The sequence below is a fragment of the Chaetodon trifascialis genome, chromosome 13 (genome assembly GCF_039877785.1).
Source record: "Chaetodon trifascialis isolate fChaTrf1 chromosome 13, fChaTrf1.hap1, whole genome shotgun sequence".
In the NCBI taxonomy this organism is placed as follows: Eukaryota; Metazoa; Chordata; class Actinopteri; order Chaetodontiformes; family Chaetodontidae; genus Chaetodon; species Chaetodon trifascialis.
The window spans coordinates 14,970,332-14,992,700 of record NC_092068.1 but is presented as its reverse complement, the minus strand read 5'-3'; the positions used below and the strand labels follow the sequence as shown (position 1 = coordinate 14,992,700).

Sequence of the window (22,369 nt, the reverse complement as noted above, 5' to 3'; positions counted from 1 at the left end):
GTGTTTTCATGAGTATCGGCAGTGTTCTGCACGTGCATCACCTTTTTACGTCTTATTACACACCTTGTGATAAGGAACATATTCAACATGGCAAGAGTCTTACATTTTGGAATGATTCCCAGTTTGTTTTATCTGACACTTAAATTTAGTTTCGTGGTGGCCATCTGTTCAAAAACGTTGCGTTTTCCATTTTCCTTCAGAATGGACAGAAGCTGCCCATATGCTGCTTGTCGGATGATCGAACAGCTTTGGAAAAAAAACCTTTGGCCACGACTTTGTAACAGTGGCTGAAAGTTTGAGGTGACAAAGTAAGCAGGATTTGAACCTCTCCCTCAACTCTTTCTTTATCCTTTACATAACTATGTCTGTCACTTTTGACATGCACAAATAAGTACTATAAATACTTTCCAGGAGCTGAAACATGTGCCTCATTATTGCTAGATTTATACAATTATCACTTCTCTTTTCGCTCTGCTGTTCAGTGTGGCTGTTAGGAGCAGCTACACCTCATACAAGCAAGTTCTTGCCAAGCATCACCTGGCCCTTGTTTCCCAATGCAGCATTCATCAAATTTTTGCTGTGGGTTAAAAAGGGTAGTGACAGGATCTTCTATAATGGATCTCCAAATTTAGGCTTATATAATAGTTCAGAGTTATGTAAAGAGACTTTGGGTGCACATGAATAAAGGAAATGGTGTGAGGATGGAGACACACAACAGTGCAGTACATGTGACTGTGTACTGTCGGGGACAAAACCATCCCCAGTCAGTAAAACGTAAAAAGACCAAGTCAAGGTGTCACATGCCAACAGAGAGCATCAGTATATCAACATGCGTGGTCTAAAGCAGTAACCCTATACTGCTGCATGCTTGTTATTGGTCAGCTAAGATGTGACTACAACAAATAGCTCCAACCCAACTTGGTTATTCTGGCTCCTTATATCTGTAATGTCTTAATAAACTTTTCACTTCATATTCATCAAGTGCAACCTGTGATCAGTTACACTTGGGACGTTTTAGTTTCTTTGTTTTATTGTGAATTTTCCTGTCAGCAGAGGACAGAAGGTCATTGCCGTGCCGAGCTAATTGGCCCTGCACTACGGCCCAGGGTCTTGGCTGTGGCACTGCAACGTTTTTGGAGATGCTCCACCTCTTCCCCTCCTTCTCTGCCCTCTCTGGCACAGCTAGATTTGTCAGTTAGTTTGATAAGCTTTATTTTTCCACCAGCTGTGTCCTCAAAGTGTGTACTGTATGTATTCTGTGTGTGTGTATTATGCCATGTGGGACTTATGGGCTTGCTGGATAAATTGGGGACACAATGTCTGATAGTAAAGCTCCCTCTTCACAATAGTCTATTACGTTCATATTTCTTTTCAGCGACACACACACAAAAACAGATGCAAACACACACACACACACACACACACGACTGACAAACAGTGAAAATTTAATCAACAGCAAATGGCAGATGTGCTTTATGTTCAAAACCCGGCAATTCACTGTGGATACAGATGCATTGTCAGCATTTACTCCAATTGTAGAACAGGGCCCTGGAAATATACAGACACAGTGGCCTACCTACAGCGTGCACACACACACACACACACACACACACACACACACACACACACAAACATCGGTGATGCACTGACCTCCCTAGCCATGGCCTGCAATAGTCAGATATAGAGCTCCTTGGTGGCATCTGCCTCGACTCCGTCTTACCAGAAACACCACAGCTACAGTAAGGCACAGCCCCTCTTGGGAGAATTATAGAACAAAACTGCACACAACAGATCAAACAAATATTCCCATGAGCACTTAGCTGCAATGGCCAAGCCTGAGCATGGACAGGCCTAGTGAAGGATTAGACCGAGGCAATCGGGAGCTCAGGTTTTTGTCATCTGCATACATGAGAACACGATGCAAATTCACACATTTCAGTATTCAAGTAACTGTCCTTCCAAACACAAGGTTGCAGTTTGTGATTACACTGCAAAACAGTCAAATGTTTGAGGCGTGTAGTTCATTAATGATTCTGAAAAGCTTTGAAGTCAGAATGAAGTTACAAATATTCATTTGAGGTGAGAAAACCTCATTAACGTTGTGTGTTGTGCAATGTAGACACACACACACACACACATACACACACACACACACACACACACACACACACACACACACACACACACACACACACACACACACACACACACACACACACACACACACACACAGTGGGAGCGTACTGGGTTATCTGGCCTCAGCCTCTTGGAAGGTGGTCCTCCGTCTTCAGGGTGAAGCATGTAGAACAGACGTACCTTGTTGGCGTGTTTCTTACTCTGAGAGAAAGAAAGAGAGGAAGGGTGTCATCCAGCGATTAGTTTTATTTTGTCAGGTCAGCCAAGTGCAGAAAAAAAAAAAAAATCAATGACCGTCACTCCACCTCGGCAGCTCCCTCCGAGCTCTTATCTCTATTTCAGCTGATGATGCTTGCAGACATTTTGCCCCTGGCTGGGTGACTAATGGCCCGGGACAGCCTCAGCTTTCTGGGAGCCCTGAATAAGATGTCGGGCAAGGGAAGAGCTGTGGCTTTGAGGACTCTTTACTACACCTGTAAACACTAGCACCATAAACGCTACAGGAAGCGACGGAATAATCTGGATGGCTCGAATAACAGCAACATTTTAATGATGATATTCCAGCTCCTTCGAAATAAAAACTGCACGAGTCTTTTTGTTAAATCACTGATTAAAAGAATTACAGAGTAGATATTAATATCAGCAAAACAGCAGATAATAGATTGGAATTAGTCTACGTAAAATCCAAAGCTTTTGGTTGAAAAGATGGTTCAACTAACTGCTGCTGATGATTTTTGTGCCGCTTGCTCGTTTGTTATTGCTGCAGTGCTTTCGCCCCACCTGACTAAGCTATAATAAGTAGGAATATGCAGTGTGTTTACATGAAAGGACAGTAAGCTCTCCTTGAAGCTGCTAACTGTCGCTTTAATGCAGAACAATGAAAATCACTGGACACACTGCAGGGCAAAGATTAGCGCGTGTGTATGTGTTGAGACAGCTCTGTGTGTTTGCGTACAAGCTATCTTGCTCCATACATAGCATTTTACTGGCATGCTCTGACCTTCACTGCTGTCTACTACACAACGTCTATTATTATCTATGAATTCCACTGCTGGTGCAGTTTTCCAGAAGCAAGACATACGCAGACCAATACACATTAGTGCATGACGGAGTGCAGGGACACGAGTCAAGATTGTGATTGTAAAAAGCATCGAGGGAGGAAAATGTTGATTAATGAGAGATGGAGGTGATTAAATTAGAGTGAGACTATTCCTCAAATGTATTCGGGTGTCTTTGTCCAGAACTTGAGTTCCCTGTGGGGGGAGTAACTTTACTGTTTAATCTACATGATTTGTGGAGTTAAGTTTTGTAGATGAAAATGTACTCATAAGTTATGTGATGGCTGCTCAAAAAAGAAAGCGAATGGGAGACTCTGACAAGACACTGTACTTGCTGCTCCAGTGCTTAGATTGGATCCTCTGCCCCCGGGACAACAAAAGGCCCCCCCACCCACCACTTGTCAGACTACTTTAATGCATTTTGTCAGTGCGTGTGTGTATGTGTGTATCTGAGTGTATGCTTGTGTTTATAGGTGTATAAATGGTCATGCAGTAGATGGCTCCAGGATATGGGCTAAAAGCGGGACCTTGTGTCACCATGGTTACCCTGCACTGACCCTCAGTGCTCACCCTACTCTAATGGACTATGCATGTCCCTCCGTCTCTTCTGTCTCGGCTTTTCTCAGTGACAAATGAAGCCGGAGGGGACAGACAGGGCAGGGGACAGTTCTAAAAAACAATGTCTGCCACATCATCCTTGTGTGATTGTGTATACGTGCAGAACGTACATGGTCGGATTCACGTCCTTAACACCAACAGTGGTCTGTATTAACTATCTTTTGTTGTGGCATTTATTTGATCCCTGAACAGTGAGGCTAAAGCTTTTGTTTTGCCCGTAGTCCATCTAGTTGAGTCATCCATGTGTATATGTCATGGACGTATTATAAAAGCTGGAGACCAGACCCAAAAATGCAGCTATTCAGTTCAATAGGAATCACTCACCTGACGCATACATCAAAAAAGTTTGAATCTATCTATCACATGCGTGTGAATAAACACTTCTAATGGTAGGGAGAACCACGATTTTTATAAATTCCGTCCACATTTTGGTAATTTCCACATTATTCCAAGTTTTACAGTTGATTCCATTTTTATGAGCAAATTCTGCATTTTCGTCTGTTTTCTGCATCGTGGAAGTCACAGGGTCTTTCATTCCTTCCACCTTTTGGACTAGAGTAGGTAGGGATTGTATCATAATCTGTCCAACAGAGATGCATATATATGTAGACAAAAAGTGTAATTACAGAAAATCACATCTGGGTACTCAAAAAGGCCACCAAAATTGGGCGGGACCCCTTTTTAACCGTAGCATCCTCAGTGATTTATCCCCTGTAATTACACCCCTTTCGTTAACCTGTTGTTGTTGTGTATGTGTCTCATGTAAAACACTTCAGTTAACCTGGGATTGACGTGTTACACAAGTTAAGTTTCCTTTCCTTGCCTTCTATCCTTATTGAATCTACCATGTAAAAACTCCCTGCCCTCAAACGACTTCTTCACTTGTCCCCATGATCTACTGACCCCTACAGAGCCCTTTTGTAAAGGGTGACAGTGAGGACACACAGTGAATCAACTTGCCCATTTGTCTGCACAACTCAAGGCTATGTGTTTTGTCAGACATGGGTTGAGAGACAGAAATTACTCTTAAGTGAATGTGGATGGTACACGTGTGCAGACACACACACTGTTCTTGTCCTTGCTTAATTCTCCGCAGATAAGGGCCTTGTCCTCATTAGTCTGCTTGTTAATGCCAATTGGGTCTTGTAATCAAGGACGACCTCAATGTAGTTCTACATGCATGCATGCAAACGCGCAAGCATATGTTCCCGTGCACACAAATACACACAAAGTAGTTAAACAGTGCACCAGGCTGATTATTTAATAGCCATTCATTAATTTACTCTCAGGGAGTCTGCTGAGAGGTAGACAACATTAAAACAAAAAAGTGTGTGTGTGTGTGTGCGCAAGTGACTAGAATTACCATGCTGCATTAAGTCTATGTATAATGGATGAGCACTGTTTTGAACGGCACAAACACAAATTGGTACAAATAAGGCTGATGCGACGTGTACAGTGTAGGAGTCTGCCTGTCAATGCGGTGATCGTAGCATCGCAGCATTTATTTTTTTCTTACGTGCGAACATTCCTGTTTTATCAGAGACGGACTCACCTCATAGTGAGCGGTGCGCTGGGACTCGGAGATGAGCTGGGCATTGCAGATGTTACAATAGCTCTCTGTGAACAAGCCTCCATCCACGACGCCCGCAGACTTCATCTTCATCTGAGACTACACAAACACACACCCCCAAACATACGCAAATATGAATATGATTAAAAGGCAGAATGGAGTAAAATGTCAGTGAACCTCACAGTGTGTGTTAGAGTTGCATGAGCATGCATGGATCTCATCTTAATTTAAGACTAGTTTTCCTTCAGAGTGACAGATTCACCGTGACATTTCAGCCGAAAATATGGTGATCCTCTCTGTCAGAACATCCTCTCGTGGATGATTTTGGCTCCAGTCTTGGAAACAATGGCCTGAGGCTCTGGCTTGACTCTCTGCATTTCACTTAGTAATAATCTGTTAAATATATATTTTTTAATTTTTTAAGTCATTTAGAAACACTGAACATGCATCTTAATTTCATAATGCGCCATTGGGAGTTAAATTTGTAGAGATACATCGCGTTTTATCAGTGCACATGCTTGGTTTAACACGATTAGTAACTCCCTGTGAGTTGAACAGTGGTGATGATAAAAACATTCCATCTCTGCCTTCAGTGATACAAATTAAACGAAGTGCAGCAACATTGTTTAAAAGTTCAAGAAAGCTGAAGAAACTTGTGTTTTTTTGCTTTCTGGCCAACTTATAAGACCAAATATTGTCAGCTATCCTTGGCTGCCCTTCTGCTCTCAGAGTTGGTAATGGGGAGTAGCAGTAGCAGTATTAGGAGTTTTCAGTCTGAACTCTACTACATGGCTACACTCATAACTTGCCAACAGTTATTGTGCACTGGCCTCTAGTGAGTAACAATCACAAAACATGTCTTAGCCATCCTGAATTTGAAGATTTGAATATAAACATTACATTTTATAAGCTAAGAAATCCTCCACCGGAGACCCACCTTTCTAACCCTGTACATAAACTTTAATGAATTTCTGAACATTGGCAGGGAAGTGAGCAGCATAGCCAAGAGCGACTTTGGCAAGGATTTCAGTCTCTGAAGTAAACTGTTAAAAGGTCTCCAGCAAGATTCCCCGGTGAGAAGCAGTGTCTTAAAACCTTGTCAGCGCTGGGATTGCCCAACCAGTAAAACCATAGAGACCTGAGTATCCCACTGGGAGCCGTGGCTATGGGTTCTTAACAACCTGGCAGCGGTGTTTTCTTTCTTTTATACTGAGTGATAGAAAATGGTTTAATGATGTGTTCTAGGGTCTTGTGTTCAATTTTCTATTCTCTTCATTATGTGTGCCCTGTAGACACTGCTCTGACAGGGTTAGGGTGAGTAACGGGTCTGCAGGGAATAGTTCAGGAACATCAACCATTAAACCCGGCGAGTGCCTTGCCCCAAGGAAGCAACAGGAGAAGGTGCTGGAGCATAGCGTTTCATAGTGCGAGACACAGGGATGCTGCAGAGATCAGCTCCAGTAACTCTGAAAGAAAACGGCCTTTTGTCCCACGTGGCACCCCGAGTATCGCAACCACTCAGCAGCGAAAAGTGATGACAGGCATTGGTAGTCTATATTTCACATCTAGGTTCTAATTACCCTTTAGCCAGGGCACTTGCTCAACACTTCCATGCATACGCTCAGACATAAGTGCACACACACTACCAGTAATTACTCCTGTCTGTTCTCTTTGTCCGTTTTAGTGCAACCTGGACCTTCAGATTAACTACAGACATGCTGCACAGACACTTCCTCCATTATCTAATTGAATTTACCGTGGGAGCCCCATACATTACAGCTGGGTGACATTTCAGATTAACATAAAATGCATTACGTGAAGTCATATGTGTCTGTGAGGTATAATATTCATTCTGAAATGTCTCTGATGACGAGCTGGAAACTTGTTTTGTCTAGAGGCTTGGATCTGTTATTACCTCCACTATGTGAGGTGTCCTATGAGGCACGATGGAGCAGATATATTTTGCAAAATGACACATTGGATTTGCTGCAGAATTTGTGTGCTGCCAGACTTTTGTGTCAAGAAAAAGACCTTGCGCTGTCCGTCCGGGTGTCAGCCAGGCAGAAGCGAGACTATCTTTTAATCTTCCGGCTAATTAAAACTGATTGTGACTGCAGAAATATCCTTATCTTCCTAATATCTCTATTACCTCAGATTATTACATGCAAGATGGGAGATGTAGGCTAATTAATAGTGGCAATCTGTTGGTGAGATTAATGGAATGGCAGGCCCAAGGAAGCGAAAGGATAGTGAGACAGATAGTGAGGAAAAAATAATCAAAGAAGGAAGGAGAGGGAGGGAGGGGGAGCGTTGTAATCTGCGCACTGAACGTGATTCTTTCATGCGACACGGTTTTAGAGATCTTAATGAAAAAGTGTTTTCATTCCCACCGTATCAGACCAGAGCAATGGACTCTTCCTCTATGTTATGTTTTACGAGAATCTAATTTATTGCAACTTTAGCATCAATTTCGAAACCAGCACGAATCACAAACTGGCACGTGTTATATTTAGTATCGGACCGTTCGACTTCAGTTCATCTTTCAATTCCTTCATCCTAGTTCAGCGTTCTAGAGTTACAGTACAATCTGCATCTTATTTGTCGCTCAGATGCACACAGAGGTCACTGGAAACTATGTAATCAATGATGACGGAGGTGTGTAACAAGTATAGAGTTTATATATAGACGATATGTGCGAGAAATTTCAAGGCCCCGAGGAACCTGTTTTTCTCAATCAGTGATGGATTCTGTGCAAACCAGTTGTTATGGAACAGTTGGATCAGGTCAGTGAGAGACGATTATATGAAGCAGTTGACCATTAATGGTAGAGATTACAGGTAAATTTGGCAGAAAAGGCTCTGCTGTTTGAGGGAACTCTCCAGGCAGAATCTTTTAAATCTTTCCTTAAAACAAACTTTAGTCTTATTGCTTTTTCTTAACTGGTTGTATTTGATTTAAATATTGTAGACGACAACATAAAGGAGCCTGTTTTACATTCAGTGTTAAAGAACCTGAGCTGCGACAAGAGTCATTCTGTTACTCCTCTTCCCTCAATATACATACATGATTATTAAACGGTGGTTATTATAAGGTGGTGGGGTGGTGGAGAGAGCTACAGCAGCAAGTGGTGCTGGCGTGTCAGGTTATGATGGCCGTGCTGTCACCACACAGCTGCGAATGAGCCAGTTGTGAAGCATGTGTGACACAGCTGATGCCACTCAGTCAATCTTGTACAAAGAAAAGTTTACATGCCACCATGCACCAATCAGGATTTTGCAATATTTAATTCACAATCAGGTGAGAGTTGGTGGGTTGTCTGCTTATGTTGCTTGGCCATTGTCAGACTACACCCCCACAGTCCCGATGATGCAGGTTAGCATAGTTTTTCCAGCACGAGTGTTAATAAATTCCAGTTGAGTAAATAATCATTCAGGATGTTTTTCTGAACCTTTGATATTTGCATACTCACATTTAGTGGTGAGTGTTTAATGTTATAGAAAGACACTTCAGATTCAAAGGTGAAAGTCAGAGAACAGTGTGCTGCTTATGAATTAGTGAGGTGGGGCCAGTCAAAATACATACGCATGAGAGGTGAATATATGAAAAAATAGAGAAATGTCTAAAGGTTAAGGGTGTAGTTCACTGCTGGAAAGTTGCAAGTATTTTTTTTAAATTGGTGCTACCTGACCACAGAAAGCAGAGAGAAGCACTGTGATGTTCCTTTTTACTCAAAAGGGAGGACGAGTGACGCATCAGTTGAGCGGTACTTGATTTTGGCTCGTCTGGTTTCGAGCACAGGCAGCCCGGTCACAAACTTTCTCATATTTCAGCTAAACGCTACAATAAATACGTTTCTGGAAACATCTGAGGCGAGAAATAGGCAAGGCAGTAACAGAATCTTGATTCATAATTGATCAGCACCGCAGAGATTGACAGTTTGATCTGAGCTTCTTGTCGTGAGCCTCCCCTTTCTTGGTCCGATAGAGAGGGAGAGAGGGGCTCTCTCTCTCTATGTTGGTGTCGGCCACACAAAAATGCAGAAGTATAAGACAAACAGTCGCTCAAATGAAAGATGAAAAAAGCCCCAAACTCAATTAGACACAGGATTGCAGAAACCAGATACGTCTTAGCCAGAGCATGAGAACCTGAGGCATCTGAAGACAGACTGAACCTTCAGGGGATTCCCTTTTAAGACCACATCAAGTATTTAACATGGACGTGAACTCTGAGCCCGCCCTCAGATCTCAGCCTCTGCTCCACCATTCATTAAGAAGCTGGCATTAAATTGGACAGGGCTTTTTGTTCTTTTCTAATAAATGCAACCACTTAGACTGTTTCCTGTCACTTGGGCTTAGAATATTAATTAGTTTGTAATATTTCTTGCAACTAGATAGCGTTGTACTAAATCAGAGCCTTATTGTACCGACAGAGATACAGTGTCGTGTTTTACTCCACTGCAGAGCTTCAGAGACAGCGCTCCAATAAACACACCTTAATTGGCAGGATGTATACTGAAGATGGAGGAGTGAAGCACCGACGGATGTACCGCAGTTAATAAATGACATGAGAGACAGACAGAGAGACTGAGTGATGAGGAGGGAGAGAACAGCAGGTGGCTGGGGCAGCAGGGCCTCTTTTAAGTCCCCCCCTTCCTCTCCTCCCTCCTCAATCTTTCCATTTGTGCTCCATGAGGAGGGTGACCGCTGTGAACCGCACTGTCTGTTCCCCTTCCCCTATCTGCGCTCACATTTCATATAGCTCCTATCTCATTTGAAATAAAGTGATGCTCTGATTTAGCTGTCAAATCACACACTCAGACGATGACATATTGACATCAGCCTGTGAGGCAATGACCTGCCTAATGAGTCCCTCATGAAAAATAACAAGTGAAAAGGTTTCAGGGTTAATAATATGGAACCCTATATCTCAAAGGCACTCTGCCGTGTCACTTTGATGCTCTACATTACAATATTTTTCCTGTTTCACACTTGGTAATGCAGTCTTCTTGAACACCGTCTTCCCTTACCCTGCCCCCCACACACACACAAAAAAAAACTTGCTCCAAGATTAACAACCCTCCCCTTTGTACAGTAGCAATCAAAGGTACTAGACTGAGGGAATAAAGTCTTTAAAGGGAGCTGGAGCCTGAGTCTGAATCCAAATCCGCATTTATTCTGTTTGCACTGCAGGAGCTCACTTTGTACTACTCTTGCTCAATACTGCAAACTGCAAACATGCTCAAACTCAAATACAGCTAGGGTACAAACACACGAGTCTCGCTGTGCAACATAAAACTAAGAGCCAAAAGATCTTATAATGAGTGACACAAATATGTGATTATGCTTCCTGTTTGTTCCATTGTTCACGTCAACAGCGTCACAGCGAGGGGGTGAATTCTCCTGAGAAGAGACGGAGGTGCTACATGAAAATACACACTTAATGCCAAGGTCAGGTCACACACTCCTTCCCCGGAGTCAGTGTGTGTGTGTGTCTGTGTTTTTATGACTCTTTCACTCTCTTTGCTCGCTGCTTGTTGTGTCCTAAATTCTATTTTGGACCTAATGCTCCTCTCTGAGTTATGTGTGGAGCATCTTGATATTGACAGTCAAGAGCTGTCACACATATTCACACTGTGCTTTTCTATCTCGGCCTCTGCCGTTTCCCATCTCTTCCACCTCCCTTCTCTCCCAGTGGTGGAAATACAGCCTCGAGGGCAGGGATTATTCACGAGGGATGGTGTAGGCTAGACTTATCTACTCTTATGAGAGGAGAGCAGATAAGCTGCTGTATCATGCACCTTGCTACTGCAATAAATTGCAAAGCAGCTTGAAGTTAGAGACGCTCATTCCTCTTAGAGATACTTGAAGATATTTTGTTTTATATATCTCAAATATGTAAGATGGCTGTATATACTCATTCTCCGCTGTGCCTTGCAGAATAGATAATCATCCTAATGAGACTTACTGAATAAATGAACAACAAACAACAAAAGTTTTGCAACAACAAAGACAAAGGCCTTGTACATAATCTTTTTTTAGAACTGTTGTTGAACATCAAAACCTATTTGGTACTGACTGAAATGTTCCTGAGAGTACAAAATAATTAAAGAACTGAATGTTAATTGGATGCATGGACAGACTTAGTCTTTCTTGCCATGCTAGCAGTGTTTCTGTTGGTCCAGCACTTTGGTAAAGACTAAAATATCTCAACAGCTATTTGATAGATTTTGTTCAGACATTCATGTTCCCCTCAGGATGACCTGTAATGACTTTTTCCTGTTAGCCAACAGGCTAATCTAATACAGTTATTAACAACATGTTATTAACAACATACTGTCTATGAATCTCAATAACTAATGTAGTAGGTCAAGGTTTAACATCTACTCCAGTGCTTCTCAAGCTTTCCTTGTCATGTCATTTTAGCATGCTGATGTTAGCATGTAGCATTATATTCAGGGGATATTGCAGTGAGGTAGCACAGTGAAGACCAAAATTTGGTTTCTTCTTAGTTCTTTGTTGAGTTTCTACAGTTCAAAAGAACATTTGTCCATCAGAGGATACATGAGATTGAACAGGAGGCATCCACTATTGCTCTCTTTAGACTTTATAACCCCTCTGCCTTTATCAGACCTTTTTATTCGTGAGAGTACTGTGGTACTTTTATCTCGCTCTCTTATCTCCCTCTCTGGGCCATTACTTGTTAATGGTATTAATAGCAGATCTTCCGCTTTAGGCCACAATATGGATTCATTAGAGGGTGAATGAAGACTATTATCCCGGGCAAAGTTAGGTTTTCCCAGTTTAACCGAGCATATCTCCCTGCGTTTATCTGAGAGAAAGAGAGAGAGTGTGTGCGTGTATGTGTTCAGTAACAGACTTAGGCAAACTGAGTTAATGGTGGGAAGCAAAAGGCGACCTGAAGTTTGAATGGCGGTCGTTATGTTACTGTAACATATGGGGGATGCTGGATGGCAGCAAAACTGTTGGGGTCTATCTGTTCCATTAGCAACTAATTGCACTGCCATTATACTTTGCCACATATTGTCCAAATGCTCTCATCCTGTTTTGTACGACTTTGTCGGCTCAGTTTTCATCTCCATATTTTCCACTTGAAAGCGGTAGAGCGATTATAGACCGAGCACCGTCTTGGTTTTTGCACTAAACACCTACATTCAGTACCAAGTGTATTATACCTGAGACTGCAGTGACGGCACAGCATGGCTTGAGTGTCCAACAAAACCAAGAAAATGGTGTGATCAATAAAAACAAGTCCTTAAAACATGATAGTGTACTAAGCACAAAAGCACACACTTTAAGCTGCTGGAAGCACACAATCACCTCAGTATAATACACACAGGTAGGTGGTGAAGACACCTCAGAATTATTGTATAATTCAGTGTTTTCATGAAGGTATTTTGCTAAACCCAAACAAAAACTCACACATAAGAAACATTATGCTGTTTTTCCAAGTCCAATATAGATTCTACCAGTTGGCAGATTAAAGCGACTGAAAGGGGAGCCAGCTGATTTCCCACGAGGCAACACGCACCTCAGCACAAAAGTCATGCGTTACCTCAGAGACTGAGCTGGAGTGAGACATACAAATAATTCATTCAAAAGATATTGGAAAGAAAAATAAGAAGTGTCAAAGAAACCAGGCATAAAATTGCATTAAGTGGAACAACTGAAATGACAAAAGCCAAACAATGCTTTGTAACAACGTTCCTGTCTCGATGTCTCTCAGTCCTCTCTCGCTTCTTCCTCTTTGTCTTCATCACTGAACTGATATAACTGCAAACAGCTAATTAGCAATATGACAGCTTCCCTCTCACTAATTAGTAATATAAGCTCCTTGTTCTGGAGAACAAAAGGCTCGACCAATGTGAATACGACTTCAAGTGCGGTGGTCTCACTATAAAGCAGGTGCATAAATAGTTTCAGTACAACACGGCTGAGAGTTGATGATGTGTCTTGGTCCTCAGGGGACGTGAACATAAAAACATCCTTGAATGATCAACTGTCAATCACAGGATCCTATTTTATGTATGTGTGTTATGTGTCAGTGTGTGTTTGTGTGTATGTTTATTTGAGTAAATGTGTGCTGACATGCCTTCAGGGAACCCCACAATAAGCCAGAGGTAAAAAAAAAAAAAACAGCTTATTAATGCATCTTTTGTAAAAGGTGTGTGTCTCTGCAGGTGTGTGAGGGCAATGTCTTCTTTCAAGTTTCTATGAATGCTTACAAATATGCCTTAATTTCTTCCATATGCATGGCCAGCTGCATGATCTAATGTGTGTGCTGTAAGGTCAGGTAAGGCAACTGCAGCAGTGTTTAAGGACAGTTTTGGTTATTTTCATGTCGGGCTCATTATATGATCCTCAGGATTGATTGTAACTTAACTTCCACACTGTGGGGATCGTTGTTTATTCAGTGCCGGCAGCTCTCTTCTCGAAGTGAGAGTGTTTTTACATTGATAGGATTAGCTTTTGGGTTAAATTGTTAAGAGTCTTGGCCCGTGAGTGCGTGTCAGAGAACAGCACTTCCAGCAAACTGGAGCTACAAGAACAGGGAAGCAGTCAGTGGCATTGATCATGGCAATCGACTTAAAATGATCACACAAATGTTGAAAAAAAAAATCCAATAAGAAAAGCTACTAAAACTTGGAGCTGTTTGCAGTGAAGCTCATGGTTAATCAAATAAGATGAAACAAGCATAAAAAATTGTCTGAAAATGAAAGACCTCTTCAAAAAAAAAAAAAACAAACCCTCAGTGAAAGACGAGTGACTTTAAAATAACAGCACTCACCCACACACCACCCTGCAAACGGCTGCCTGGTCCGGTCACATGAACTCTGCCTCCGCTGCCATTTGATTCACAGAATATCATGTTTTCTAAACACGTCAACAGTTTGATAAGGGAATTGAAAATGAGACGGCAGCGTTTCTTCATTTTCTCTCCCAGAACTGTTTCCAGGAAAAGCGAGAGAGAGGGACCAATAGCCTTTCCACTCCCAGCACAGATTCTATGATAGAGCACTAAGTTATTGGTTATATGAATTATATAGTGTCCACATGCACACGCTACCCACATGTACAAAGATAGCATGCAAGCAGATAAACCTCATACTGTGCCGTGTTCATATGCTGTGTGTAAACGCACACAAAGGAATATGCTGTTTATGTGTGACTGCATGCTGTGACCGTGCACGCTGATACACACACTGGCATGGACTAAAGAGGGCATGACCTTGCAGCACCTAGCCTATCATAACCAGGAAGCTGTGAGCAATTATGCCCGTGCGTCTTCAACATACATCTATCCCTTGATGTGAGTGGGGTTGTGAGAGGGTTTATTAAGTTCTGACAAAGAAAATAACCTATTTAGACAAATTCAAAGACATAAAAGGATGATTTATGCATCAGATAAGCATATTTTTTCCCCTCATTCACTAATGCACCCACAATATCGCCCTCTCCTTCCCTCAATCCCTATCTGGCAACGGGCCAGTTTCCAAACATGGTGATGGAGCAAAAGAAAATTGATTTCTAAAGAGCTCTCTCTACTATTCCCGGATATGAAATATGCAACCAGTTATTAGTCTAACGCTGATATTAACATAACACGACAACCGTGTCAAGATATATATTAAAGATGTCTCTCTTGTTCCTGCTGAGAGATGCATGAAATATTTTCAAAATGATAAACTGCTGCTTGTTCAAAGCATGCCAAATCATTATCAATACAGCTCAACTGTGATGATATCTGCTTTGTATGAGACATAAAGAAGGACAAAATGCTCTTTGGAAAAGGTTGGCGCTGCACTGATGCTGCTACAGTACGAGACAGACAGATTCAATATCTTGATCGTGAAGACGGGCACAGCAGGCGGTTCCATATTAGATATTATGCAGCTATTAATGAATGTACACTAAGAAAGGCCAACTGGCCCACACACTGATGTGAATGGACACACACACGCTCATGCACATTAATACAGATGCGGATGCACCCATGCAAAGAACGGCAAGCACAGTCAGCAGAAAGGTCACTATATACGGTGTGTGAGAAAAAGATATTTGAAGAGGATATGCTGCCTGTTGCTAAGAAGCACTCCTAGGAAAACGCACACACAAAGACACACACCTACACATGATGCTCTGTCAATCTTAAAGAAACTAGAGCAACCGCACGACCGTGAACACAAACACACAAGGAAGCAGCAGCTACTTTTCAAGAGCATTACTGCCTCAATTTCTGCTCTCGGACCGTGTGTGCGTCAGTGTTTGTGTTTGCCTTTGTTTGTATGTATAGACGGGAACGCAGGCACTTTTCAAGAACAACATCGCTTCTCTGTTTATTCCTTTAGGACCGGGATAAATTATACCAGTTGGTTAATCAGATTCTCCCCCAGATGCAGCTCAGCACCTCACCAGAAAGAGGGAGAATAAAATAAGCTTGTGGACTCATCAAGATCTGCATATGTTCCACAATATGAATATGCTAATTAACACGCTTGAGTGTTTTCTCTTACATTTTTTTTATTGGATTGTCACTTAGAGTATTAGCTCTACATCCATGCAGTGCAGTGGATGGGGATTGGCATGAATACAAGCTGTCTACACCATTACCTTTAATGTTAGCACAGATTCTTAAAGGGGACAGCACACTGAAATGTAAAAAAGTATCATCCTCAGCTGTAACTCAGTGGAATATAGGGTAAGGCTGAAACAATCAGTCGATTTAGCAGTGCTCAAAGTTTGCTCCTACATGTGATCGCCTGCTTTTTATTGTCTTAATGATAATAATATGAACATTTTTGGGGTTTATTATAGGGCTGCATTCAACAATTACTTCCATTGTCGATAAATGTGCTGATTATTTTCTTGGTTGATAGAATAACTGTCTGATTTACCTGCATATGACAAATAAAGAACTTGTAAACTTGTCAGAAACTACAGTGAAAAACGTCCATCGCAATTTCCTGAAGCCCAAGATGACATCTTCAAATCCAGAACCCAGAGGCATCCAGTTTATGATCATGCAAGAAAAGAAGAAAATCAAAATAGTTGATTACTTTTCTGCCTGTTGACCAATCGATTAATCAACTAATCATTCCAGCTCCAGTGTAGAACTATAATTGGACGAAACAAGCATTTGAAGAAGTCTTCCTGTTTCCTGGAAACATCTGATGGACATTTTTCACAAATTTCTGCCATTTTATAGACCCAAACAGTGATTTAATTGAATGATTTGCACATACACAGTAATGAAAATGATTGCCTGTTGCAGCTCGAATACGGTGTATAAGGTACAGTACTTTATGATCTACACTATTCCAGCTCTGAGACACCTTGCAGCCCTGCCTGCTGCAGTGAGCTGAAGTACAGTAGCAGTCAGCACATGCTGATCAATAACCGCATATAAACAGAGTGTGAAGCCTCAGCTCAGACGGTTGGGCTACTTGTGGAAAAACAGCCCCAGTGCAACTCAGAGAAAATAAAAAGACACAGTGGATTCGTGAGTGCTGCCTGGGCTAAATAAAATGTCCTTTTCAAAGGACTGATGTAATGGAATGAATGATGATGAAACTTATTGACACTTCATTTCAGTGTGTGTGAATGAGTGATTTTTAGGGATAGCCTGTACTTCTGTGCGTGTGCATGTGTGGGTCAGCCCAGGTGACAGGCAGGCGATATGGTATAAAGGCCATAAGCTGCCTCAGACGCCCGTGTGAGGCTGACTGAACATTCTTCCCAAAGTGACAAATGCTCGCAACGAGAGGGCTCTGAATGAGATGGATCGCAGCCAGTGAAACTAGATGCAGCAAGTATCAGAGTTAATCCATATTGTATCTGATATGTGTCTCATTTTCATATTTCACAGAAAGTCATTATTGAGGTGGGGCAGAGCTTAAACTATTGTGAAAAGTTTGCTGCATTCACCTCAGACTACAGCAGGTGGCTGGCTTTCTCTAAACTCATTCAAACTACACCAGAGCTGAAACGATGAGAAAATTAAGCTTCAAATATTTTGATAATCCATCAATAATTTAAGTCCTTTATTAAGCAGAAACCGCAACTATTCTCCGGTTTCAACTTTTCCAATGAAAGGATGAGCTGCCTCTCAGTCTGAATATCTTTGCACTGTTGGTCGGACAAACAGCATATTTGGTCTCACCTTGGACTCTGGGATCCTGTGATGGACATTTATTTGGCTTTTTTTTTTGTTTGTTTTTTTGTTGTTGTTGTGGTCCAAACAACTAGACATCAAAGTGCTGCTGTGATGAGAAACTGTTCTATAAAACGTCCAAGACGGGTTTTATAGGCATTATAGAAAAACTATGTCACGCAGTAGTAGATGAGGCCACTTAGCAAATGTCGATCAATACCATGCCTCCAATTTATCTACAGATGACAAAAAAAATACCTCAAAGTTTGCAGAGGTTTGCTACAGACTCAACTCACTATCCCAGCAGGAATTCCATAGAAAAATTGCGCGATTTAAGGTGCCAAAACTTTCGGGATGCTGCTGGAGGAATGATCCAGCCGTCAAATTACGAGGTCAATACTGGTCAATAATTCATCTGTTGAACAAACTCGACCGTCTGTATTTCCGATTCACTCACCTTGTGCAGAGGCAGCGACTCCTCTCCGCGAATCCGACAACCATCCGCAAACTGCCGGTTTTTAATCCTCTAACGCACCTGTGCAGTAAAATCCCTCAAAACGTGACCGGAGGCTGGTCAGGTGGAGCGTCCCTGGTAACGCTGCTGTCCAATACAGATATTTTGCTCATTTATGAAATCACGCCGTCTCCTCCAAAAAGAACAAACAAACAAACAAGCAAACAAACAAAAAAAAAACTCCCTCGCGATGCTGTCCGTCGTGATGCGCGTGTCCTCTCCTCTCCGGTCTGTGGTACCGCGGAGGTGAGAAGAAGCGAAGCTCCGCTGGTATCATCCACTACTACTCCGACCAAAAGGCACCGCGGAGGGAAACAAAGTCAGCTATTCCTGCGTGAGGGAGGGACGAGAAGAAAGTGAGCAGCCTTCAGCGGGATGAATGAAAGACAGAACGCGCTCTGGCGCACAGCGCGTGTGTGCATGGATGTGTGCGTGCGTGTGAGATAGTCAACACTGAATGCTGGATTTGCAGAGTGAGTGAGTGGGAGCACTGGTCGAGTGAGTAGGTTTCGCACAGTGCACCCACAATAATATCATATTACATAAAAAGGAGACAGATAAGGGTGCCCAAACATTGTAGTATTGATGCCGTGTTTACAGATCTTAGGAGAAGCCTGATTATGCCGCTCAGGTGTGCTACAATCACCTCCCACCACTCAAAGACATCTTGTATTCTCCTGAGATTTTATTATTATTGACCCATCTGTGTTTTGTTACTCTGTGGACCTGATGTGATGTGCAAAATACTGACTACTTGTACTTTATGGTTTCCACCCATGCGGTTTGAGTGCAGTCACCCAGATAAATCAGAGGGGTGGCAAGAGGATTAATGACATGGAAGCAAAGAAGAAAATATATTTCTGCTACCCAGATCTATTTTTCTTTTATCTTTGGGCCTTTTTTTCTTGTGATTCACTGAGTTTGACCTCTTCAAACCTCGAGACGTTATTCAGACAGACCAGAAAAAGGAAATCGCTGCTCGCAGACTTACAAGGGATGATAAGTCATGCTGTGTTTTACAGGGTTGCAAGCCTTTAAAACACAAGTTAGGAACCACTGTGATAGCGTGTCGTCTGTGAATGAGCTCATTCCTGGGCCGTGCTTCTTATGGATGGGGTGGTGTAGTGGGGATTGCGAGTTTCTGTGCTGTTTTCCCACCATGCATTTGACTGAAGACATAGAAGCGTATTTTGCTTTAACGTTCGGATCAACGGCGCGGTTGATCTTTACGGCTTTGTTAGGGTGTTATCAGGGTGGCGGCGGCTCAGGAGGTACAGTAGAGGGGGTCGTCTCAAGTTGCTCCAGATGGTGTGGCCAGCGCCTTGATGGTGTGTGACTGTGTGTGAATGGATGAATAAGCGGTAAATTGGAAAGCGCTTTCTCCGTTCAGGTAGAAAAGTGCTGTATACAGTAAGTGCAGTCCATTTACAGTCTACCACAGTGCTGACAGTTGGGCCATATAAAGATACAATGGCAGAAATGCTGTACCAGTTTCCATATTGTTTGCTTTCCTCAGTTTTATGCCACTGTATATTGAAGACGTCGTGTTCGGCTCAGAGAACATGTGACCATTTTCCACTTTTTTTTCTCACTTTTTATAACATTTTAAAAAGCAGTCCTTCTTTATTCTACCCAACCGAAGCTACATGAATATCTGCACAGTTGTTGACTTTTCCTGTGGCTTCTTCACACTCTAGTCATCTGCAGACATGTTGATGTTCCACTGAGGACCTGATGGCAAGATGCTGGCCAGCCAACAGACAAGCCCCAATATGAGCATGATTGTGGCATATTGCTGTGCGTCTACTTCCAGACTCAGATCCACAGGAACAGAGCGGACTCCTGTTAAACCTGGCAGTCTACAAATCCATATCCCAGCGAAACCAAATTGCTGCAAATTAACTCATGTTTCAAGAGAACGTATTTCTAAGAAATTTTGAATAAACAAGCAGTCGCATTTGAATCTCAATCAAACTAACATTACACAACCGTGATTCGGAGTCCAGCTCTCAGAAACTCAGTGTTTGGTGCCAGAGTGCTTTGCACAGCCAACAATAACCTCCATTGATCTATCAGAAATGGCCTTAATTCACTGTGGTCCGCAAACACTTCCCAAAGCAATCATATGCACCAAATTTAGAGCTTAGCTGGAAAGAATGACATTGCTATGCCCCTTTTTATAATTTTTCTGTTCGATTATCCCAAGTCTTTTTGAAATGCCACATTTTCTCACTAGTGTATGGATGTGTATTCATTCCAGCAGAATGGGCGCCTATTACACGCTTTCAGAGGCTGTGACAGCAGCCTTCAGTGAGGAAGCCAAACACTTCACAGCTCAGACAATGTACCCAGGCAGACACACACACACACATACACACACACGAGCATGCACTCGCAGATCCTCATACACACGAACCCACTGACACAATGCACATCGACGAGATGAAAGGGCCAATTTATCAAACCACCAGCCGAGGCAGGCCTGAGGACGTATAGTGCCAGCATTGGTCTGGAGAAAGAGGGCAGGATGTGCCTGTGTGTGCGTGTGTGTCTAACTTTGTGTGACTTTACTTTTGTTCTTTGCCTTGACAGTAAAGGCGGTGCTTCTAATACAACATGCGCGTTTGCCTTTGGGTAATTTTCCCAAGTAAAGTGCATCACCTTTTAACGCTGATGCCGGCTGACGTGGCTGCAGGACAGGAGAATTTGCGGTTCTTGTGATTTGCAGGTGCATTGGTGTAAAGACGGGAAAGTGTGTGTGTGTTTGTTAGAAAGGGATGGAGAGTGAAAGAGAGGGAGGGAGAAATGGAGCTGGGGTCTGTCCCACGTTATTTCTCATTAAACTGCAAGATCAATGTTCATTCCCAGAGCTTTACAGCATTTACAAGCCCAAACTAATCCACTATTACAGAGCTGCAGAGAAGGCACAGTTCAAAAGAAAAACAAGAGCAGAGCAGCACCAAAATATGGCTCTATGTGTTGTTTCTGAACATCTCCAGGCACAGTGCACTGTTCTGTGAGGACATCCTCACTGCATGGTGTTGATCAGTTGTGGGATGTTGTATTGTCTTGAAACTGTTTGTAAGCAGACAGGCAGAGACACAGACTGACACAAAGAGACAAAGATTTGATTTAGAACTTGATGTTTGACGGTGACAGATGTGTTGCGTGAGCCAGTATTATATTATATAATAGAAGATATTAAAATATTGGGTGACGTGATGACTCCTGGACAGCAGCTACAGAAGAACAGTATGATGTTTTATTCTCTTTAGTATTCGATTCACCCATTACATCACTGATTATTTTATAAATTAATAATTGATTTTTATGAATTCGTTTGGCCATGCAGGAGATTTGGTGTGGTGGATCTGGAACACAGTGACTCGAGGAGCTGCTCCTCCCTCTGAAATAATTTCTTTACTGTGGTGTCAGTGAGTAGTTTCAGTGTAACACGGTGGTGTGAATGTTTCAAACGTACAGATGCTCAGAAGGAAAAAATTCTTGAGGATGCATTGAATTATTAATTAAACACAAAGCACACTCAAGTCTCTGAATACAGACATAAATTATAAATAATAATAATAATAATTTGTCAAGTTAATGATGATATTACTATTAACACTGCCCTTTCAAGACACACAGTACTGGCAATACAATCATTCACTCCACTATACACAAGACTTTTAGTGGAAAAGTAAAGCCATGTTGAGACAAATACTACAAGGGCAAAGAGAAATCAGTGGAGATTAAATTAATACACCAGATTTTATTTCCACTCATCCACTAACTCCCCTAGCTGAGGCAGTGTTTATATTTAGATGTGAATATGTGTGTGTTTATGCGAGGGAGAGAATTTCAAATGCTAGTCCCCCTGATTTTGTGATGTCGGCTTCACTGTGGTGCATCTGTTGGGTTTTGGCTGCTCGGATACTGGCCCAGTCTGCTTGATACTGCTCCAAGGTCCGGGGGCAGCTTGCCGGCAGTGCCAGTTGGTGGCCAGCCCGTGCAGGGTGGATTGCCCATTATAGGGGGGAGAAAAAAGAAAGGCCAGCTCCAAGAATCATGGTCCCAAAAGTATTTACAAAACTGATATGTCTTTGTCCAGCACAGGTCAGAGATACAGAAATAGACCTGGACTGCCGGGACACAGACAGTGCCTGAACATGTGAGGCGCGTGTGTATGTAATGAGTAATGGGAGCGTAGAACCACGAGGATATGGACAAATATGTGTCCTTACTCTGGCCAAAGAGTGTTTATTGGTAACAGGTGAGGGGTAATCCAGAGGTAGAGGTTTGATTTCA

The 22,369-nt window shown here is 42.3% G+C and overlaps 1 protein-coding gene across 1 annotated transcript in view; it reads right to left on the bottom strand.

Moving 5' to 3' along the window:
* Nucleotides 1-18,564, bottom strand: part of LOC139340883 (zinc finger matrin-type protein 4) — a 47,937-nt gene extending 29,373 nt beyond the window's left edge. The window contains exons 1-3 of the mRNA XM_070976986.1: nucleotides 18,008-18,564; nucleotides 5,365-5,481; nucleotides 2,245-2,337 (exon numbers count right to left, since the gene is read on the bottom strand). Coding sequence (XP_070833087.1) covers nucleotides 2,245-2,337; nucleotides 5,365-5,475 — 204 coding nt within the window. The 5' untranslated portion in view covers nucleotides 5,476-5,481; nucleotides 18,008-18,564. The remainder of the gene's footprint in view (nucleotides 1-2,244; nucleotides 2,338-5,364; nucleotides 5,482-18,007) is intronic.
* Nucleotides 18,565-22,369: the final 3,805 nt, after the last annotated feature.